This window comes from Octopus sinensis, linkage group LG15 (genome assembly GCF_006345805.1).
Source record: "Octopus sinensis linkage group LG15, ASM634580v1, whole genome shotgun sequence".
NCBI classification, from domain to species: Eukaryota; Metazoa; Mollusca; class Cephalopoda; order Octopoda; family Octopodidae; genus Octopus; species Octopus sinensis.
In genome coordinates this window covers 62183098-62206031 of record NC_043011.1, presented here as the reverse complement: position 1 = coordinate 62206031, position 22934 = coordinate 62183098, and the positions used below count along the sequence as shown (strand labels likewise).

Below are 22934 nucleotides of genomic sequence, written 5' to 3'. Positions count from 1 at the left end.
AATATTGCTTCCAGCCTTACACAACAATTCACTCTATGCATTCTTAATTCGGCAAATTATATTTATAATGCAGTAACATGGGCTAAAATGTTTTATATACACTGTTAAATTTAATTAAAACTATACACATTAGATATTTTCCGTTTTAGGGTAAAGTATTCATATATGAAACAAATGAGCCGAGCACAACTCCAGAAGTTATACAACTTCCAAGGAGTTTGTACGTTTCGTTTATTCGTACCGCATTTTGAAATTCTGCTTTCACGTTTTTACTTCCGTAAATATCGCACTTCAATATAAGTGATTGCCTTTATAATATATTTTTTGCCTCATATTACAGATTAAAGAAAAGTGTTTACAAATAGAAAACCAAGCCTTACTATATATATATATATATATATATATAGTGAGATTTGGTTTTAAGTACATATTTCTGCTGGCTTGCTAATGAAACCAAAACAATCTGAGATGGGAGGGGAATATAAAAAAATAAACTCGGATATCCAATGTAAGCGAAACGAAAACGTAAAGGCTAAAGAGTGACTTATTAATTGCCAGAATCACAGATTTCTCTTATTTGATTGTTGAATAGAATAATTTGATGAGTTATTACGCTACAATCATAAGACAAAAAAAGAAAACATTTCTTTTAAAATTTGTATGTATTTGAAAGTAATAGCAAATTGAAATTTAATTTCTAAACAGAGAAATAAATAGATAGATAGATAGATAGATAGAGAGATAGAGAGATAGATAGATAGATAGATAGATGGATAGACAGAGAGATAGATACAGAGAGAGAGAGAAAGAGATAGAGAGAGAGGGATGCATAGATAGGTAGAGAGAGAGACAGACAGACAGACATAGATAGATAGATAGATAGATAGATAATGTATAAACGTCATGAAGATGTGTGTGTGGTGTATGTGTGTGTGTATGTACGGGTGTATGTGTGTGTGTATGTGTGTGTGGTGTATGTGTGTGTGGTGTGTGTGTGTGTGTGTGTACGTGTGTGTTGTGTATGTGTGTGTATGTACGGGTGTGTGTGTGTGTATGTGTGTATGGCGATGGTGAGTGACGTCAAGGAAGTTGTAGTCACGCAGTGAATATCCACTTCCTGTCTCCATTGCGACTCCATTCTGGTTTTGTTTATGTTTACAACAGAAACGGAAAAAACAATCGATTTTCCTCCGTTTTCCGTCGCTTCTTTCCTCCGGATTCCTCTCTCCTTTCTCCATTCTCTCCATTCCACGATGTTGCCAAAGACATTCGCTGCCAAAATATCATCGCAATAATCCCATAAATTCCTTCCCAAACATTTCCCAGACTCGTCTCTTCTCTTCTTCCCTTGAATCAAGAACCCAGAAACATTCGCAGACATGGGGAAAGGGTTCAATAATTATATGACCAAAAAGTTCTTCCATCCGGCAAGCAAGGAGAACATCAAAAGGGTAAGTGGATGCGGTTTTCTTTATTTTAATTCGATTTAATTTAAGTTAATTGGAGGTAATTAATTCTTGAGACCAGTTTCTCCCTGCTAAGCTAGTCGTGACTAATCGATCCTTACTGTTTTATTTACTTTGCTTGGTGGTCGTTGTAAGATCGACTAGTCACTACTAGCTAGCGCGAGTGCGCGCACCGGGACCCCTGTTCTCGAGTACCTTAATTCGATTTATATGCGTGTTTAAAAGTTGTTGAATATGGTAATCAAACAGCAATTTCCAGCACAAAAACAAAACCCCAAAAACTAAAGGGTCCTTCCACATAGAGACGACATCTCTACATTCATTCACTCAGTTTACGAATAATTTATCGTTTTACGTTAATGACTGATTACTAAGATTAAATAAACCAACTTAATTACGATCGTAGTATATTTCACACACACAAAAACAATAATCTTTAGAATTTTTGTAGACATTCAGGGATTTCACGTGTCGTTGGAATAACAATAAACCTCAACTAAGACAAACAGGGTTGATTACGGTACTCTTAGTATATTTTTATAAACAATAAAAACACCACTTTTTAGAGATATTCAGGGATTCCACATGTGTAAATAATGGTTAATAATGAGACAACGAAGGAGCTTGTTCTTACTAAGGATAATTAAACTGAGTTAATTAGCGTACTATAGAATATTATATGAATAATAAACCATTTATTTAGAATCTTTAGAGACTTTTAGGGATTCCAGCCTGTTGTGTCCGATGTGGTCCCTTTCTTTTATTATTGGAAGTCGTTGTTTCCGAATATATTCAACAATGATTGATTCCTCCACAAGTGTTTCTTCCTTCCCAGATTTTGGAAAATTCCTACAAACACCTTTCGGATTATGTAGATTCCGATTTTATCGGAATCTCATGTGATTTTCTATGTGCGTGTGTGCAAACCGATGTTTGTTTGTCTCGCATTAAATTCCGATTTAATCCTAATCTACGGCGAAAGTTATTTGTAAAATATTTCGTTAAAAGTTATCAGGAAACAATTTCATTTTGGCTTATTTCCGTTTTTTTTTTTTTTGTTTTCCTTCTGATCGGGTTTTGGTCCTTTATTTAGAGGCTGCTGTCATTTTTATCTCAATTGTGAATTTGGCTCATTCCTTTTATAACATTCTGTCTGTTTCAATCAATTTTGAAAATAACGAATTATTTAGTGTAATTACTTGGTCTTTATTACATTGTGAGATTTTTAGATCATTTTAAAACGTGGGGTTTGTATTGTAGAACCAAGGGCAATCTCTGGTGATTTGGTATTTCGAGTGTTCACGTAAAGCAACGGTCCTCAACCGGGGTTCATATGGCCCTTCGGTGTCCGTATAAGATTTTGTTAAAATTTACCTGCAATAAATTGCTTACACTTCAACAACACACAAAGTATTTTAACAATTTTTTTAAAATACAGTTCCTAATAATATAAAAAACATATTATAGGATGTTTGAAATATCGAATGAGTTTGAGGGTCCAGCCGAGTAAAGTAGGAATCACAGGGACCATAGATTAAAAAAATGGTTGGGAATCACTGGTGTCGAAGATCTCTCGCTAACGTGGTCTCTTTGTTGTTGCTTAGGTGCAGGTTAACCTTGCTCGCATCCCACGACCACCTGATACCTTCCTCCTTTCAGTGTGCCTGTGTTTTTCACTTTTATTCTCTCCATAAACACATTTTATTGAATAATGATGCAGAGGTAACACAAACGAGTTTTATTTAGTCTAAAGGTGATCCACCCGGCGGCAACCTGTCTCTATTACGGTATAGTTGACCCCATACAACGTTTCCCAAGGTGTCTCAAAATAGATTTTGCTGGTGTTTCAATCAGTTTCAACGACCATATTATTGGTGCCATTGTTTGGTTTGAAACAAGAAAAGTTATAGTAAAGATTGTTTGCCAACATAACATGGCAGTCCTGGTTTAGGACGAATGTTGCTGTCATTTAGCCCCAAGAGATATCGTCTCCAGCTGGCCATACGACACGATCTGTGTCCTTATAATTTCAAACAATGGAATCTAGCACCCCCACTCAGCTCAGAACAATATCTGTGTATCGCGATTTCCGGGTTATTTCACGATAAACAGATATTGTTTGGAGCTGAGTGGGGGTGCTAGATTCCCTTGTTTGAAAATATAAGGACACAGATCATGTTGTATAGCCAGCGGGAGACGATGTCTCCTGGGGCTAAATGACACAACATTCGTACTAAACCAGGACTGCCATGTTATGTTGGCAAACAATCTTTACTCCATTGTATTGTTGCTGAATATCACATTTTGTGAGATTAAAAAATAGTAATTTTCTAAAGAAAAGTTATATTAATACAGTTGAGTTACACACACATACACACATGTATAGTGAAACTTGGGTAAACTAAGAGTTATCCGTGCAATTAGTTGACAAAAACTCTAAAAATTGTGCAAAAATTAAAGAAATGAGCAAGGGAGGTAACTCCATGAAAATTGCCTGCAAGATTATTCTGCTGTAGCCTTGGGCCTGCCAAAGCCTTGAGAGTGAAACTGGTTGATGGAAACTAAAAATAGACGATTATATACATGTGTGTGGTGGTGGTGGTGGGGGGTGCACACCTGTATGTAAGTTTGTGTACAATTCCTTTGTTATGAGTGGTGGTGGTGCTGCAGTCCTGTCCCCTGCCAAACCAACTGGCTGGAGGCGTGGTGGGAACGCCATGAAAGAGGTTGTTGAATAATATCCATAGTCTTGGTTGGTCATGGTTGGGAATCTAGCCAGAAAGCCTAGTGACAGTTGCTTCTGATGGGATCCTATGGAGGAGGTATCTGGGGACTTTACCTGTGATCCGTCCAGGAATGGTGAGCAGAGAAGATGGACGGGTGGACAAAATTTTCTGCTCATTTTGTGCCTTTGAAAAATGTGGAATCAAAGATCTCTTGAAAAACAAGGGTTAGCAACAGGAAGGGCATCCAGCAATAAAACAATACCCCAGTAATGTATTCATCTGACTCATGCTAACATATAAAGACAGACATAAAGCAAACAGTAAGTGTTTTTGTATTGTTGTATATCTAGACATTCATCCTTGTTATTTGTAGGTATGGATGGCTGAACAGAAGACGACGTATGATAAGAAGAAACAGGAAGACCTCTTGGCACAGTACCAGAAGGAACAGGAACTCTATGGAAACAGGTAAAACTTTACTTCACTCCATCTTCATCAGCAATTCTAGGCCAACCTTTTTTTTAGCCATAAAACTTCAAAAAATACTGTGAAAGTAAGTGATAAAATATATATAAATGGAAATATGAATAAGGCAGTGCTCCAGCATGGCCGCAGTTCATCGATTGAAACCACTAAAAGAATCATTGTCTCCATCATCTTCATCATCTACATCAGCATTAGCATCATCACCATCACTACTTCTACATTTTCCACCACACCACCACCTAACTACCACCATCACATCAGTATAGCCACTGCCTGACCACCACAGCTGCACTACACCCGCCACAACCGCTACCACTACTGCACTTAGCCGCACGGCTCTACCTCCACCACCATCACAGCTGACACATTACTAATAACCCTCTACCATCACCCTCTCCACCACCATTACCACCATACCACTGCAGCTGTCACATTACTCCACATCCACCACCCCCTCACATCACCTCAGCTACCACACTACACTCACCATTGCTGCTATTCCTACCACACTACTCTCTTACAAACCATAATGCTGTATTTTTGCTGCACTTGTGTTTTCCTTACATCATCAACATCGTTTAATGTTCGCTTTCCATGCCAGCATGGGTTGGACGGTTTGACTGAGGACTGGCAAACCAGATGGCTGCACCAGGCTTCAATCTTGATCCGGCAGAGTTTCTACAGCTGGATGCCCTTCCTAATGCCAACCACTCCGAGAGTGTAGTGGGTGCTTTTACGTGCCATCAGCACAGGTGCCAGTAAGGCTCAGATGGTGTCTTTTACATGCCACTGGCACAGAGGCCAGATAGCCGCTCTGGCAACGATCACGCTCGGATGGTACTCTTAATACCCTACTTAATACCCTACTCTTAATATCCCACACGGGGATCGAGTGCCAGTAAGGTGACGCTGGTAACGATCACGCTTGAATGGTGCCTTTTAAGTTCCACTGGCACTAAAGCCAGTTAGCCACTCTGTCAATGATCACACCCGTATGGTGCTCTTTGCATCCTACTAGCACGGACGCCAGTCATCGAACTTGATTTTGACGTGTTAATGTAATAAACATTCAAACTGCATCACTCTCTCTCTCCAATTCCTGTTGCATCTCATTTGGTATTTTTGGTACTCCAATGTTGTTTTAGAAAATAACTTGACCCCTACCTTTTTTTTTTTTTTTGCCCTATTAATTTGGGTCTGAAAAATTCAACTGTGCTTGAAACGTTATTTACTTTTGACATATATTTGTCCTCATCTTGTTTGTTATCAACACAATATTTCAGCTGATATACCCTCCAGCCTTCATCAGGTGTCTTGGGGAAATTTCGAACCTGGGTTCTCATTCCTAAGGTATTTTTCGACCTTGTTATTATTATTATTCAGGTCACTACACCATATGCCAATAGGCATATGGCATAGTGGTTAAGAGCACGGGCTACTAACCCCAAGATTCCAAGTTCGATTCCAGGCAGTGACCTGAATAATGATAATGATGATGATAATAATAACAACATCGAAAAATACCTTAGGAATGAGAACCCAGGTTCGAAATTTCACGAAGACACCTGATGAAGGCTGGAGGGTATATCAGCCGAAATGTTGTGTTAACAACAAACAAGATGAGGACAAATATCCATCAAATGTAAATGTACATAATTCCTCATCTCTTAAATATAGATCTGTGCTTGAAACAGTATCGCATAACCAGCTCATTTAAAAGTACCCTTGAATCATCGGGTGATATGCTGTGCTTGAGAAGGCCTGTTGAGTCAAGTGAAATCGTAATCGTGGTGGATGCTAATGCTGTCTGACTGGATCCCCATGCTGGTGGCACATAAAAAGCGCCATCCGAATGTGGTTGATGCCAGAGGCACATGTAAAAAGCACCCACTACACTCTCGAAATGGTTGGTGTTGAGAAGGGCATCCAGCAGTAGAAACTCTACCAGATCAGACTGGGCCTGGTGCAGCTACTGGCTCTCCTGTCCTCAGTCAAACCGTCCAACCCATGCCAGCATGGAAAACGGATGTTAAACGATGATGATGATATGCTTGAAAATACAATGAGCTTTTTCTAATCAATTCTCTTCTCTCCTGCAGGGCTTTACTTGGTGACGAGAAAGCTAAAGTCGGCCTCAGTTTCATGTATGATGCTCCACCAGGGTTTAAGAAGAAGGAGGTAAGCATAATTCTCTTTCTGTGCCCCGACAACACTACTTATGTCCTCTCATCTTCCCCTTTTCTACTGCCCTCAGCTGCTAGAAATCTTCATTATTTCAGACAGGATTTTCATAGAATTTTAAAATAATGGTGATACTTAACTGAGACAAGAATGTTGTTTATTTCTCTCTTAGGAGATTGCTATGGCAACAAAGACAGAAAGCAAACAATTTTCTAGAAATCACCTATTTTTATTGTATGTGTGTGTGTATATATATATAAATAAGTACCAGTTATGCACTGGGGTCGATATAATCGACTTAGTCCGTTTGTCTGTCCTTGTTTGTCCTCTCTGTGTCTAAGAAATAAGAAACGTTAGCACACGGGGCAAAATGCTTCCCAGTATTTCGTCTGTCTTTACGTTCTGAGTTCAAATTCTGCCAAGGTCGACTTTGCCTTTCATCCTTTCGGGGTTGATAAATTAAGTACCAGCTGCGTACTGGGTTCAATCTAATTGACTGGCCCACTCCCCCTTGTGCCTAGAGCAGAAAAGAGACAATAGTCACATATTAAACCTAGTTACATCCCTTTATATAGAATGTTTAAATCAAGCAGAAGTGAACTTGACTTGATTTAACACAATCAGTTTTTTTGGAGAAGAGAGAGTGTGTGTGTGTGCAAGTGAGAGGATGTGTGAGAGAGAGGGGGAGTCTGTGTGTGTATATACATGTTTGTATTCTGGAGGCTTTGCATCTCATCTGGTGCTGCCATTGCTGATGTCCCACAGAAGCAGAACAACTGGCAACAGTTTGACGTGCAAAACCATGAATTTAAAGTCAGTGCCTTGCTTGAAAACCAGTAATGGTGTGCAGTTCGATGGGTCTTCACCCTAAGAGAACAGCCTCTAAATATCACGTCTAACCCATGCCAGCAGAGAAAAACCAGATGTAAAACTGATGGTTATTATTATTTGTGGCTAGTTTTGCCTTTCATCCTTTCAAGTTTCATCAAATAAAGAATCTGTAAAATATTATTGTCAATCTAATCAACTAAATTATTGTGGTTATTATTACGTTCTGAGTTCAAATTCCACCAAAGTCGACTTTACATTTTTGTTCTGTCGGGGAGGAGGGGGGGGGGCTATAAATTAAGTACCAGTTGCATAATGGGGTCAATGTAATCAACTTAATCTCTTTGTCTGTCCTTGTTTGTCCCCTCTATGTTTAGCCCCCTTGTGGGCAATAAAGAAATAAATATTATTGATGCAGGAGTGGCTGTGTGGTAAGTAGCTTGCTTACCAACCAAATGGTTCCGGGTTCAGTCCCACTGCATGGTACCTTGGGCAAGTGTCTTCTACTATAGCCTCAGGCCAACCAAAGCCTTGTGAATGGATTTGGTTGACGGAAACTGAAAGAAGCTCGTCATGTGTGTGTGTGTGTGTTCATCTCCCCACAATCACCTGACAATTGATGCTGGTGTGTTTACATCCCTGTAACCTAGCAGTTCGGCAAAAGAGATCGATAGAATAAGTACCAGGCTTACAAAGAATAGGCCCTGGTGTTGATTACTTCCACTGAAGGCGGTGCTCCAGCATGGCCACAGTCAAATGACTGAAACAAATAAAAAAGAATAATAGAATTACCCCCTCCCCTATAGTTGCTGGCCTTGTGCCAAAATTCGAAACCATTATTGTTGTTGTTTGTGTTGTTATATCTGTTAAATATTTCTGTTTTTCAAGAATGAAGAAACTGACCAGGAATATAAATTTGAATGGCAGAGGAAATATAATGCACCCAGAGAAGCGTAAGTATTGTTACAGATTTCAAATATGTCAACCTGTGTTGTCCCTCTGTCCTACTCTAATCTCTCACTTCAAAGGTTTTTCTCTTGCAAGCTTCCGGGTGCTCGTACCACATTAACAACACTGCTGCTGTTGCTACATACGAAGCACCCAGGCTGGTGCCGCATGGACAGCACCCATGCTGGTGTCATGGAGACAAAGCACCTGTGCTTGGTGCTAGTGCCACATACAAAACACCCTGTGCACTCTGTAGAGTGGTTGGCATTAGGATGGTCATCAGGGTGCAGAAACCATGTTAAAGCATGCAGTTGGAGCCTGGTGCAACACCCTGGCTTGCCAGCTCCTGACAAACCATCCAACCCATGTCAATATGGAAAATGGATGTTAGGTGATGATGATGTGTGTGTGTGTATTATATATATATATTAAGGCAGTGAGCTGGCAGAAATGTTAGTATGCTGGGTGAAATGCTTAGCGGTATTTCGTCTGCCGCTATGTTCTGAGTTCAAATTCTGCCGAGGTCGACTTTGCCTTTCATCCTTTCAGGGTCGATTAAATAAGTACCAGTTATGCACTGGGGTCAATGTAATCGGCTTAATCTGTTGGTCTGTCCTTGTTTGTCCTCTGTGTTTAGCCCCCTGTGTGTAGTAAAGAAATAGGTATTTCATCTGTCTTTGTGTTCTGAGTTCAAATTCTGCCGAGGTCGACTTTGCCTTTCATCCTTTTGGGCTTGATAAATTAAATACCAGTTGCATACTAGGGTTGATCTAATCGACTGCTCCCCTCCCCAAAAATTTTGGGTCTTATGCCTAGAGTAGAAAAGATTATATATACTCAAGAAGAGATGTTATATTTTCTGAACGTACATGGCCTAATGATTAGCGTTGTTTATTGAATATATAAACATGTGTGTTTTTATAATACTCATGGAGGCAAAGTGGCTGAGTTCCTTGTAGAGTGTTGGGCTTCATGGAAGCAATGACCAAGACTTTTGGTATTATGTCGTGCTTGAGATGATGGCCCATCAGGTCAAGCAAAATCACCGTTGTGGCGGCTACCGATGTCACACAAGTTGGCGCCCTTGCTGGTGGCATGTAAACTCACCCCTGTGTCACACAAATGGCATGTAAAGCACCCATTACACTCTCGGAGTGGTCTGCATTAGGAAGGGCATCCAGCCATAGAAAACCATGCCAAATCAGACTGGAGTCTGGTGCAGCCTTCCAGCATGCCAACCCAGTCAAACCATCCAACCTACGCCAGTACGGACAACAGACGTTAAATGATGATGATGATGATGATGATGATGCAAAATGCATATGTTGGACATTGGCATGGCTGTGTGGTAAGAAGTTTAGTTCCCAACCTCTTGGTTCCTGGTTCAACCCCACTGCATGACACCTTAGGCAAGTGTCTTTCACTGCAGCCCTGGACCGTCTGAGGGAATTAGGTTAACAGAAATTGAAAGAAGCCTGTCATATGTGTATTGAGAGCGAGAGGAAGAGAGAGGTGTGTGTGTTTTTGTGTCTTGTCTTGACTTTGGAAAATAATTGTAAAATTGCTTTCAGTCCTACAAGAAATATCATTCATTTCCAATATTCTGTGAGAACTTGTGTGTCCATGAGCAAGTATTTCCTTGGAAACAGGTGGTATTTGATAAATATTTTCCTTGTGTTGATAAGGTGATGAGCTGGTAAAATCGTTAGCAAATCTGATAAAATGTCTAGTAGTATTTCATTTGGTTCTAAATAACCTGAGTTCAAATTTCATGGAGGTTGACTTCACCATCTGTCCTTTTGGGGTTGATGAAATAAGTACCAGCCAAGCAATGGGAGGAGGGGACAGGGTGTTTCAATGTAATTGACTTGACCCCCCCTCCTCCGAACATGCCGGCCTTGTGCCAAAATTTGGAACCCTTATTTGCGCATGCTGACGTTATTCTTGAATATGATGGTTGGGTGACGAGGATGGTAGTGATGGAGGTGGTGGTGGTGGTGATGAGGATAATGATGATGATGATGCTTTTATATTGCAGCTATGCCAAAAACGATGACACCATTCGTGACCAACCGTTCGGAATTGAAGTCAGGAACGTGCGCTGTATCAAGTGCCGCGAATGGGGCCATGTCAACACAGATAAAATCTGCCCCCTTTATGGGAAGAGCCTGACGGCTGAACCAACTCAGTGTAAGTACAACACAACAGTGTTGATAGCTTTCTGTCTTTTTTGCTTGTTTTGCTCATTGGACTGCGGCCATTCTGGGGCACTGCCTTCAAATGGGTAAGTTGAGGAAATCAACTTCAGTACCTACCTCTTTAAGTCTTGTTACCTATTTTATCAGTCTCTTTTGTTAGACTGTTAAGTTATGGGGACGTAAACATACCAACATCAGTTGTCAAGCGATGGTGGCGGAACAAACACAGACACAAAGATACACAGACATATATATATGTATATATATATATTTACATATATATATATATATGTGTGTGTATATATATATATTTACATATACTTTATTTTAAGCAGCAGAAAATTCAACAAAATCTGTTACTCTGAGTTTCTCGTTGCCGTTCATCAGACAGTTTTTGCTAGAATGGAACATATATTAATTCAATCTATACTCTTACAAACGCTACACCTTTAAAAAGAAATGGACTTGTTTGATTGGCCCTTTAGAAAAAAACGGTCAATCTTCGAGCGATAAACAAAAAGGTCAAAAATATATGTATATATATATAAAAAAACTTATAAAAATTATAAAAATTATAAAATCCGAGGAAAAAACCGAGGAAAAAACCTATTGCCGTTAATGAAGACAGTACAAATTAATGCATAGAAATTAAACCTGTTATAAATACTGCAATACATATTTATATTAAAATCCACATATATATATCAACATACACAAAAGGATGCGCGTAAACGCCATACATACATATACAGACGTATGAATACCACTGGTATTTGAGTACTCTTTTTTCCACCTTGTTTCACATTTATGTGTTTACTCCGGTCTATATTTACATATATATATATATATATATATATATATTTACATATATATATATATATATGTGTGCGTATATATATATATTACATATATATATATATATATGCAATGGGCTTCTCTCAGTTTCTGTCGACCAAATCCACTCACAAGGTTTCAGTCAGCCCGAGGGTGTAGCAGGAGACACTTGCCCAAGGTACCATGCAGTGGGACGGAACCCAGAACCCTGTGATTGGGAAGCAAGCTTCTAAACAAAAGAAAATAAACTGACACCAGCTTCAAGCAGATTGTGTTGAGGGTACAAACGCAAAGACATACACATACAGTAATACAGCACTTAACAAGGGCCTGCTTTACAAGACCCTGGCTTTACAACTTTTAGTTTTCCCCTCATTTTCGTAATGGTGAACTGGAATTTTTCAAGCATAAGATCCAGATTTTTGAACAAAGTGCAAAAGTTACTCCTACCATATCAAATGCTTCTGCATGTTACCAAGAAATTTATAGAGAGCAAATAAAATTCTTCTTCTTAGCAAACAACTCTAGACTTGGTTTTCAAAAAGAAACCTACGTGTCTGTCTATGAGTGCTTGTGAATTGGCGATCAAGTCTATATGTGATGGTGTGCACATGTCCAGTGCTAGTGAAAGTGATTCAGAAAATCATCATCGTCATCATCATCATCATTGTTTAACGTCCGCTTTCCATGCTAGCATGGGTTGGACGATTTGACTAAGGTCTGGCGAACCAGACTCCAATCTGATCTGGCAGAGTTTCTACAGCTGGATGCCCTTCCTAACGCCAACCACTCCGAGAGTGTTGTGGGTGCTTTTTACATGCCACCGGCACGAGGGCCTATTTGGTGGGGCTGGCAACGGTCACACCCAAATGGTGCTTTTTATGTGCTACCTGCACAAGAGCCAGTCCAGCAGCACTGGCAACAACCTCGCTTGAATGTTTCACATGCCACCAGCACAAGTGCTAGTAAGGCGACACTGGTATCAATCACGCTCAAATGGTGTGTTTAACGTGCCATCGGCACAAAGGCCAGCTTATGATTATAATAATAATATTCTTTATTATAAATGATTTTGACATTGTTTTTACTTTACATAAAATATTCTTTACATTCTACTTTTGTTTTATTGCCATTTATTTACGAATATCATAAATTTTATGGATAAGATATTTTTCTGGGAATGAAATATGATTTATAACGTTGTCTACTGTGGGAAATTATTGCCCTGCTTTACGAGTTTTTGCATTACGAGCAATCTCCAGAAACAAATTAACTTGTATACTGAGACATTATGTACACACACATGCACACACACATGATGGGTTTCTAAATGCACTTCCAAGGCTCTGGTCAACCCAGGGCCCCCCTCTAGTTAGTAGAAGACACTTTGTTAGAAAGCGGTTTTCACAAACACCCAGCCATGCCAGTTTTAATGGTTTTAATCTTTGGAATATGGCCATACTGGGGCATTACAACGAAGGGCTTTTTTATTTACATCATCTCAACCGATGGAATTTATTTCCATCTGTGTCTGCTTTATAACAATTGCAACGGGGAAGGTGTTTATGAGCCATTTAAATTTAATTTGTCAAAATATTTTCATTGCTTTGAAACCGCAACCTGTTCACTGACCAAATTCCGTGTTCACTTCACTGATTTATGTTCATCAAACGATTGAGATTTACGTTTCTCGTCTAAAGGGAAGTAACTTTTTCCTAATCTTGATGAATCAACAGATGCTCTTTCTCTTCCCTCTTTCGAGGGGTTTTTCACTTAACCCTTTGCCTGCCCAACGCATTTCCACAGGTTTGTCCTAAACGTCCATTCATGATTTCAGACCTTTTGGTTGCCCTTTGCTACAAATGTTCTGACTAACAAAAAGCTATTATTTCATAAGTTCCAAGTTACTCAGAAGGTTGAAAAACATTGGGAATGTGTATCATATATGATGAATAGGTCCCAGAGAAATAGGTTTTCTGTATCTTATGTGATACACAACAGGCAAAGCTTTTAACCCTTTCGATACCAACCCACCTGAAACCGCCTCTGGCTCTGTAGTGCAAGAGTCTTGTTTTCATAAGTTCTGAATTAAAATCTTCCACCAAACCTTAGTCACAATTTATGTTCCTAACACTAGCTTAAGGATAACTAAGTTATTTTACTAAATTCTTTGTTATATTTAAAATTAATTGAAAGAAACACAGAGCATCTCAATAGAAATACAGTAATGAAAGGTTTTATAAAGAGACCCCAACACTTCATCACCAATATTTTATTTCCCTATCCAGCTCCACCCTGGTTACTCCCACCCATTCTTTTATGATGTGAGCAGCCATGTAGCTCCTCTACAAGAAATCTCTTGTGTTCTTGCATCTTTTGCATACTTTAACTCCTCGTCTCTCAGCATGAAGCTGCCTTCCCCTGTCCGCAGCTCCCACTCAAAGAGGATTTTAGTCTTGCAAGGTGTATGGCAATCGCAGTGGTGGTGGTGCCACATAAAAGGTACCCCATTACACTCTGTAAAGTGGTTGGTGTTTGGGAAAGACATCTCTGGTTGGAGAAACCATGCCAAAGCTGACATGGAGCATGATGTGGCCCTGTGGCTCCCTGGATTCTTTCAAAGCATCCAACCCATGCCAGCATGGAAAACAGACATTAAATGATCACACACACACGCACGTGATGGACTTCCACACAGTTTCCGTCTACCATTTCCACATACAAAACATTGATCACGACAGTGCAAAGCTGGCTTGAGCAATCTGCCCCTCCCCCCCCCCAGTCCCCAACATACCATACAGGCACACTGTACATGAGACTACATGGTTGCAATGGGAACTTCTTAGCCACACAGCCATGCCCACCACTCATTACTTAAGTAGCAATTCATTTGCCTAATCCAAACGCATTAATTGCTTATGTACTTTTTAAGATTTTTTATTTATTTATTTTATTTTTCATTTTTTTTTTTTTGCAGCCCGGAACGATTCTTCTCTCATGGAAAGTATGCATGAAGATGGTTTGGTATTGAAAAAAAACATCATGGGAAGGTTGATTGATGAGGTAATTAATTAATTGATTTCTTCATGTCACTGCCTCCTCCAAGCTTCTTTTGATGCTGTGTAGCCTTCCGATACGAAAGTCTCATCCAAAAGGTGTCTTTTTGTCTCCAATTCTCTGAATTACCATGTTTGGGGCTCTTTGTTCTTCTGTAGAATAGAAGATTATTATTTCATTTGGAAACAAGTAAGGGCTTCCATCAAGAAGGGCATCCAGCCATCTAACCAAATGTCCAAGGGCATCCACACATGTTGTGGTGTGCCCCAGGGTTTGGTTATATACCTCCCCCACACACACTCCTCCTCTTCCTGTACAATAACGAATTTCATGTTCACTGCTGTACACAGGCTCTTAATTGATAAACTGACAACTCTCTGCACTACGAGTTCAAATGCTGGTTAGGTTGACTTTGCCCTTCATCCTTACAGGGCCAATAAAAAGCTAGGAAGGTGGATTGGTAGAGCTGTAAGAATATTGGGCCAGGTGCATTGTGGTACTTGTTCCAGTTCTATGGTTTCTGAGTTCAGATCCCATCCTGGCCTCTCTGTGTGACTGGTGGTGCTAAACCACTTGTTTTCACATGACCACCACTTGGCACTTTGGATGCTTCTAGAGCCTCCCCATCACAAGCATTTAAGCAAGTCTCTGGCTGTGAGTTAACTTCCTTTCCTTCGCTCCCATCAATCTCAGGGACTCTGTAAAGGGTCATGAGCACTTTGTTCCCTCCTGCCTAAATAATTTTTAAGAGCTACCCACCTTCTCTGCATGGCCATCATCTATTAGGACATAGCCAATTACCGTCAGTAAACAAAAAAATCATCATCATCATCGTTTAATGTCCGTTTTCTGTGCTAGCACGGGTTGGATGGTTCGACCGGGGTCTGGGAAGCTTAGAGGCTGCACCAAGTTCCAGTCTGATCTGGCAGTGTTTCTACAGCTGGATGCCCTTCCTAATGCCAGCCACTCCGTGAGTGTAGTGGGTGCTTTTTACGTGCCACCAGCACAGGTGCCAAGGGAGGCTGGCAACAGCCACAATCAGTTGGTGCTTTTTAAGTGCCACCGGCACAAAAGCCAGTCAAGGCGGCACTGGCATCGGCCACGTTCGGATGGTGCTTTTTACATGCCACCGATCCACTGTTCCATGCTTGGATGAAATTTGTTGTGGCTGGATATTCTACAGGTGGATGCCCTTTCTGTCACCAACCCTCACCTGTTTCCAAACGAAGTAATATTTCTTCATGGCCAGATATATATCATCACAGCATATTGGAAATGAATGACGCCTGCTTGTATAACAGTGGCACTTGTTTACAACTGTTACTCAAAGGTAAGGCAAGGAGATGGTAACACACACACATATTCTTTTGAATAATGTGTTCCTTGGTTCAATAATTCAGTATATTTGAAAAAAAAGATGGTTTGGTCATGGTTGGAACGTCTTTGATTATAGGTGCCTTTTAGCAGGATTGACTTTGAGCTGATCAAACAGTTGAATTCTCTCCTCAACATATTCTTGGCCTCTCAGCCAATTGTGTCAAGACAACATTAGTCTATCAATTCCACCATATTGGTGTATGGTAGAATTGGTGGAGCATCCGACAAAATATCCTGTGACTTTTGGTCACATCTCATTACATCCTGAGTTCAAATCCTTTTAGCTCCAGTCCAGGTCGGCAGAGTAAGGCACTTTTTTTTTAGTTTTATTCTACCAAATTTATTCACAAGACTTTGATGATCCCAGGGCCATACCAAAGGACCCTTGTCCAAAGTGATGTGCATTACGACTTAACCTGAGATCACATGATTGCCAAGGGAGCTTCTTAACCATGCCTTTACTTCTGATGTTTCTAAAACCTCTCCCTTTACCTTTCCTTATTACCCTCATCATTTCAAAGACGAGTGTTGCTCAGACCCATCAGTGCCTTCTTCTCACATTTCATCACAGCATGTGAACTTAGCCGAAAATTTATGATCATTATTAATGAATTTCGTTTCACCCTTTATCTGGTTTTTATTCACAGAAAGATGTCGAAGTAAAAGATGATGAAGACGAAGAAGTGAAGTTCCTCAAGTCTTTAACTCCGCATCAAAAGAAGAAACTCCTGAAGTAAGTCTCTACATCGCTTCACAACTCCTACACCAATGTCTTCATTCATGCATTCTTGCCTTCTATTCACCTTTTTCACATCAGATTCTCCTTTCCGTGCTGACATGTCTTATTGCCTTTGGTCACTATCATCAGGGCATTTCTACACACGTCACATTCTTTCATTATCCATGAGGGGTCCAGCACCCTCAATTCGGCTTATAAAATGAGTCCTGTAATATATACTCAAGGGACAAGTATAATATGAAAGTAGGGTCCAGATGATACCAAATCATTCCCTCTACATCAAGGGGTCCCAATCAAAATCAGTATGACCCTTGGTGGGTGGGGTCCAAAGAAGATTCCGTTAAAATTTATCTGCAATACGCGAAATACTTTAACAATTTTTTTTACACAATTTATAATTTAATTACATTATTTGCAATTGATGGATATTTGTCCTCATCTTGTTTGTTGTTAACACAATGTTTCGGCTGATATACCCTCCAGCTTTCATCAGGTGTCTTAGGGAAATTTTGAACCTGGGTTCTCATTCCTAAGGTATTTTTCACCACCGGCGTCGTCGTCATCGCTGTTTTTGTTGCTGTTCAGGTCACTGTCTGGAATCCAACATATGCCCGTGGTTAAGAGCGCAGGCTACTAACCACAAGATTCTGAGTTCGATTCCAGGCAGTGACTTGAATAATAATAATAATAATAATAATAATAACATTGAAAAATACCTTAGAGATGAGAACCCAGGTTCGAAGTGGGATTGTAGTCATGGCTGATGCCGGTGTCACATGAATAGCACCCGTGCCAATGGTATGGGAAAAGCACCCTCTACACTCTTGGAGTGGTTGGCATTAGGTAGGACCTCCAGTCATAGAAACCTTACCAAATCAGATTGGAACTTGGTGCAGCTCCCTGGCTTACCAGTTTTCAGTCAAAGCGTCCAACCCATGCCAGCATGGAAAGTGGACACTAAACGATGATGATGATGGTGTGTGGTGAGAAGTTTGCTTTTCCCAACCACATAGTTTCAGGTTCAGTCCCACTGCTTGGCACATTGCCTCCTTCTATAGTCCCAGGTCAGCCAAGACCTTGTGGGTGGATTTGGTACACAGAAACTGTAAAGAAGCCCATCATGTTTGTGTGTGTGTGAGTTACTGTCTTCCTGCTTTGACATCGACTGATAGTCATAAGCAAGTGACACTGTCGTACAAGCCAGTGGCCTTCATTTCCAGTCTTCCATAAAAACATGTCTGGTCATGGGGAAACATTACTTTACTTAGAAATGGGGGAGTGTTGGCAACAGGAAGGGCATCCAGTCACAACAAATTTCTTCCACCTCATACAAGCATGGAAAGGTGGACATTAAAACAATGATTGACGATGATGATGATGATGGTAGTGGTGGTGGTGGTGGTGGAGATGGTGAGGATACTGGTTGTGATGGGGGGGGGGCTGGTAATTCTTATTTTGCTAATGTTTGTTTGCATTTGTAGGAAGCTTTTGGTGCTCAGGACGAAGGAATCACCAAAGAAGAAAAAAAAGAAGTCAAAGAAACACAAACACTCCAAACACCATGAGAAAACTGGTAAGTTCATTCGTTATTAATGTGTTTTGTATGTTTTTATAAAGCTCATCGCAAAGCTTGCATCCATTCTGTAGAATCTAAGACAAGCTGCCTTTCATCAGTCAAAAGAGGTACCATTCAATTACTGGGATAGACCCCTCTCTTTAACCCTTTCATTACCATATTTCTATTGAGATGCTCTGTGTTTCTTTCAATTAATTTTAAATGTAAGTAAGAATTTAGTTGATGCAATCAGCTCTGCCTGACCTTTAAAACTGCCAGTCATCATCATCATCATCATCATAGTCGCTTAATGTCGACTTTCCATGCTGGCATGGGTTGGACGGTTTGACTGAGGTCTGGCAAGCCAGAAAGCTGCACCAGGTCCCAATCCAATCTGGCAAAGTTTCTACAGCTGGATGCCCTTCCTAACACCAGCCACTCCAAGAATGTAGTGGATGCTTTTTACATGCCACCAGCATGAGGGCCAGTCAGGCGGCACTGGCATCAACCACACTTGAACGGTGCTTTTTATATGCCACCAGCACAATGGCCAATCAGGCTGCACTGGCATTGACCAAACTTGATTGGCGATTCTTATGTACCACCAGCATGAGGGCCAGTCAGGCAGCATTGGCATCGACCATGCTCGAATGGTGCATTTTATGTGCCACCAGCACAGGTGCCAATCAGGTGGTACTGTCATCAGCCACCATAATTATATTTCCTGATTTAAGCATAAGACCAGCCATCTGGATGAGGATTAGTCAACTAAACTGACTCTGTTACTTATATAATTATGGCTCAAGACTAACAATTTAAGGTGGGTGGGGGTGATAAGTTGATTGCATCAACCCCTGTGTTTAATTTAGAAGGATGAGCAACAAAGTTGACCTTATAAAGAGTTGGCACTGAAAAATTTGTGACCCTCTGACAATGATAGACATGGTTACTATTCAGGTCCAAGATAAGACTTCCAGTTACCACAAGAAGTCCGGCATGGTCTAGAGGTTAGAACATTTCACTGATGATCAAATAAGTTGTAGGTTCAATTCATAGACCAGGTAACACATTGTCCTTGAGCAAAGCTCTTCATTTCACTTCCCATAAGGTGGCAAGCTGGCAGAATCGATTGCATACTTGGAAAAACGCTTGGCAGCATTTCATCTTGTCTTTACAATCCACCATATTTTAACATCTATAAGGAAACCCCTAATTTTGGGGGACTTAAAATTTGGGAGAAAGGTTGTGTAAGGGATTATAATACTATCTGTGTACAGGAAACTCCCATTTTTTTTAACCTAATTTTTGAAAAAAAAGGGGTTCCTTATACAAATCCATCAAGGCCAGCTTTGCCCTTCATTCTTCCCAGGGTTGATAAAATAAATACCAGCTGAGTACTGGGGGTGATGAAATCAACTTGACCCCTTTCCCTGAAATTACTGGCTTTGTGCTCTTCATAGAAAAATAACTGTTTCTTTTTTACTTTTTCTCTTTTTTTTTTGGTATTTTTATTTATTTATTTATTGTTGTATTTTGCAGAAGAGAAGGATTCCAGTTGCCACAAGAGAGTGAGCCATTCTGAGAAAGACAAATCCAACAAACACAGCAAAGAATCGAGCAGAAAACACTCAACTGGCGGCAAGAATGGGAGAACTAAAGAGAAGGACTCTGCTTCAAAGAATTCTTCTTATGATTGCCATCCTGGGACCTCCGGCAGCATGGGCAAGGAGCAGTTTGACTCGAAAAGGACTCACTCGAAAGCACGCGGCAGAGAAATCAAAGATCGAGTGCAACGGAGAGATGCGAGACATCACAGCCGTAGTAGCAGCTGTAGTAGTAGTGGTGGTGGTGGTGGTGGTGAGACAAAGGCTCAGGCTCAGAGAGTGCGCAGAAGGAGGCAGTCGAGTGAGAGTAGCGGGCAGAGTAGTGAGTCGAGTGAAAGGAGCAGGCAGAGTAGCGTGTCCAGTGTGAGGAGTGGGCAGAGTAGTGATTCCAGTGATGGCAGCAGCAAGAAGAAACAGAGCGGTAAAGCTAAGGAGGGGAATAGGCAGAGGAGTAGGTCTAATGAAAGGAATAGGCAGAGGAGTGTCTCTAAGGAGAGGAATAGCAAGAGGAGCAGATCTCATGAGAGGAGTAGGCAGAGGAGTATTTCTAAAGAAAGAAATAGTAAGAGGAGTAGATCTAATGAGAGGAATAGGCAAAGAAGCAGATCTAATGAGAGGCGTAGTAAGAGGAGTGGATCCAATGAAAGGAACAGTAATAGGAGCAGATCTAATGAGAGGAGGAGGCAGAGGAATGTGTCTCATGAAAGGCGCATATCTAATGGGAAGGAGAGGCAGAGAAGTAGATCTAACGAGAGGAATAGGAAGAGGAGTAGATCTAATGAGAGGAGTAACAGACAGAGAAATGAGTACAGTGAGAGGAGCAGGCAGAGGAGTCGGTCTAGAGAAGGGGATTATTACCAAGACCGACAGAGAAACTATAAGAGTTACTCTGGGACGTCCCAGGGGATGAGGAAATGATTTTTGGTGTCTAATGAGCAGGAATGGCCATTGTCATCATCACCATCATCGTCATCATTATCTCTCTGTCCCTCTGAAGAATTGTACTTGAAGAGGGTTTTATCAAAGTTACTCTAGATAATTGAGTGAAAATATTTAGATATTGTGTAATTAACAGTAATTAATAATAATAAATATCTCAAATTAACAACCCACAGTTGTATATTTTGGAGGGGGAAGAGTATAGTTTATTGCACATTTGCCTGTGTCATATCTTGTATTTTTGATACACGGAACATATTTTCTCAGGCATCCCATAACATCATATTTGATACACTTTCTTACAGTGTGTGTTTTTTTTTTCTTTCCACTCACCAAAGTCACTTGGGAATTATGAATGGAAAGTTTTATTACTCAGAACTTACTAAACAAGGACTTACTAAAAGAGAAAAAAAAACTGTAAAACAACCTTGGAGATTCAGCTCAAACTTACAAGAATGCTTTAGACAGACAAAGGGTGAAGTCAGTCACCTCTGCTTTGCTGGGATTTGAACACAGAATGTAAAGGATTGCAACTAAAATATATTATAAGAATATAAATTCACTTCAATTTTTGATTAATATTTTATATGCATCTATCTATCTATCCATCTGTCTGTCTGTCTATCTACCTATCTGTCTCTCTATCTATCTATATATATATATATATATATATATTGATAGGCGTATATATATGTGAGCGTATTAAATTGTAAGACACAAAAAGAAAATGACTCTCCCCAGACAACAGTACATATATATTTATACGTATTTATACTTAACATGTCCTTTGATTAATCTTAACCTTTCAGCTATTTAATGCTATTTTTTTTATTGATTCTGTTATTATCATTTTTAAATTTGTTACACTAGATAATACCAGTCAATGATATCTTTGCAAACTATTTGCCCCGTATATACATATATATATATATAATATATGATATATATATACATATATGTATAGTGAGTGAGTCTGCTATGGTAATACAAGTTAAAGTTAACCTCAGTGAATACATAATGAGGATAATAATAATAATACTATAGGCCCCTGCCCTGAAATATAGTGTTGGGGGCAGGCTGTCAGTCGATTACATCAACCCCAGAGTGCTTCAGTGTTTCGTCCGAGGCAAAGTGCATTGCTAGGAGACAATAAAAAGCCAAGTGTTTTTGCTCTTTTCCCATCATTGATTTTGTTGATCATTATTGTCACCCAGTCCAGATCTATCAACACTCACTTGTACTTATACTAACACAAATCCGTACTTGCAACTGGTACTTCTTTTATAGACCCACCCGAAAGGATGAAAGGCGAAGTCGACTTCTGTAGAATTTGAACTTAGAACGTAAGGATGAACAAAATGCTGCTAAGCATTTCGTCTGGTGTTCTAATGACTCTGCTAGCTTACCACCTTAATAATAACAAGAATAATGATAATAAGTGAAGGCACATGGCTCAGTGGTTAGAGTGTCGAACTTACGACCGTGAGGTTGTGGGTTCGAATCCCGGACCAGGCTGCTTGTTGTGTTCTTGAGCAAGACACTTTATTTCACATTGCTCCAGTTCACTCAGCTGTAGAAATGAGTTGCGACGTCTCAGGTGCCAAGCTGTATTGGTCCCTTTGCCTTTCCTTTGGGTAACATTGGTGGCGTGGAGACGGGAGGCCGGTATGCAGGGGTGACTGCTCTTCTTCCATAAACAACCTTGCCCCGACTTGTGCCTCAGAGGGGAACTTTCGAGGTGCAATCCTATTGTCATTTGTGACCAAAGGGGGTCTCTGAATAATAATAATAATAATGATAATAACAATGGTTTCAAATTTTGGCACAAAGCCAGCAGTTTTGAGAGAAGGTGCAAGTCACTGACATCGACCCCCAATGCGTAACTGGTACTTATTTTATCGACCCTGAGAGGATGGAAAGCAAAGTCAGCTTTGGCAGTATTTGAACTCAGAATGTCAAGTGAGAAAAAATGCCACTAAGCATTGTTTCTAGCACA

The 22934-nt window shown here is 40.2% G+C and overlaps 1 protein-coding gene across 3 annotated transcripts; it reads left to right on the top strand.

Annotated features, from left to right (window-relative positions):
• Positions 1–1110: 1110 nt before the first annotated feature.
• On the top strand, positions 1111–21487 carry LOC115219856 (corepressor interacting with RBPJ 1). Of its 3 annotated transcripts, none has more exons than XM_036509798.1 (10): positions 1111–1451; positions 4566–4660; positions 6778–6856; positions 8576–8640; positions 10674–10825; positions 14645–14730; positions 16749–16834; positions 18322–18413; positions 19935–20498; positions 20559–21487. In XM_036509798.1, exons 1-10 carry the CDS (start codon positions 1380–1382, stop codon positions 20915–20917), a joined length of 1650 nt encoding a protein of 549 aa, XP_036365691.1. In that variant the 5' UTR covers positions 1111–1379; the 3' UTR covers positions 20918–21487. The 3 variants fall into 3 exon arrangements, with proteins under 3 accessions (XP_036365691.1, XP_036365692.1, XP_029646007.1); XM_036509799.1 differs by having other exon boundaries at positions 19935–20592; positions 20731–21487; XM_029790147.2 differs by having other exon boundaries at positions 1112–1451; positions 19935–21487.
• Positions 21488–22934: the final 1447 nt, after the last annotated feature.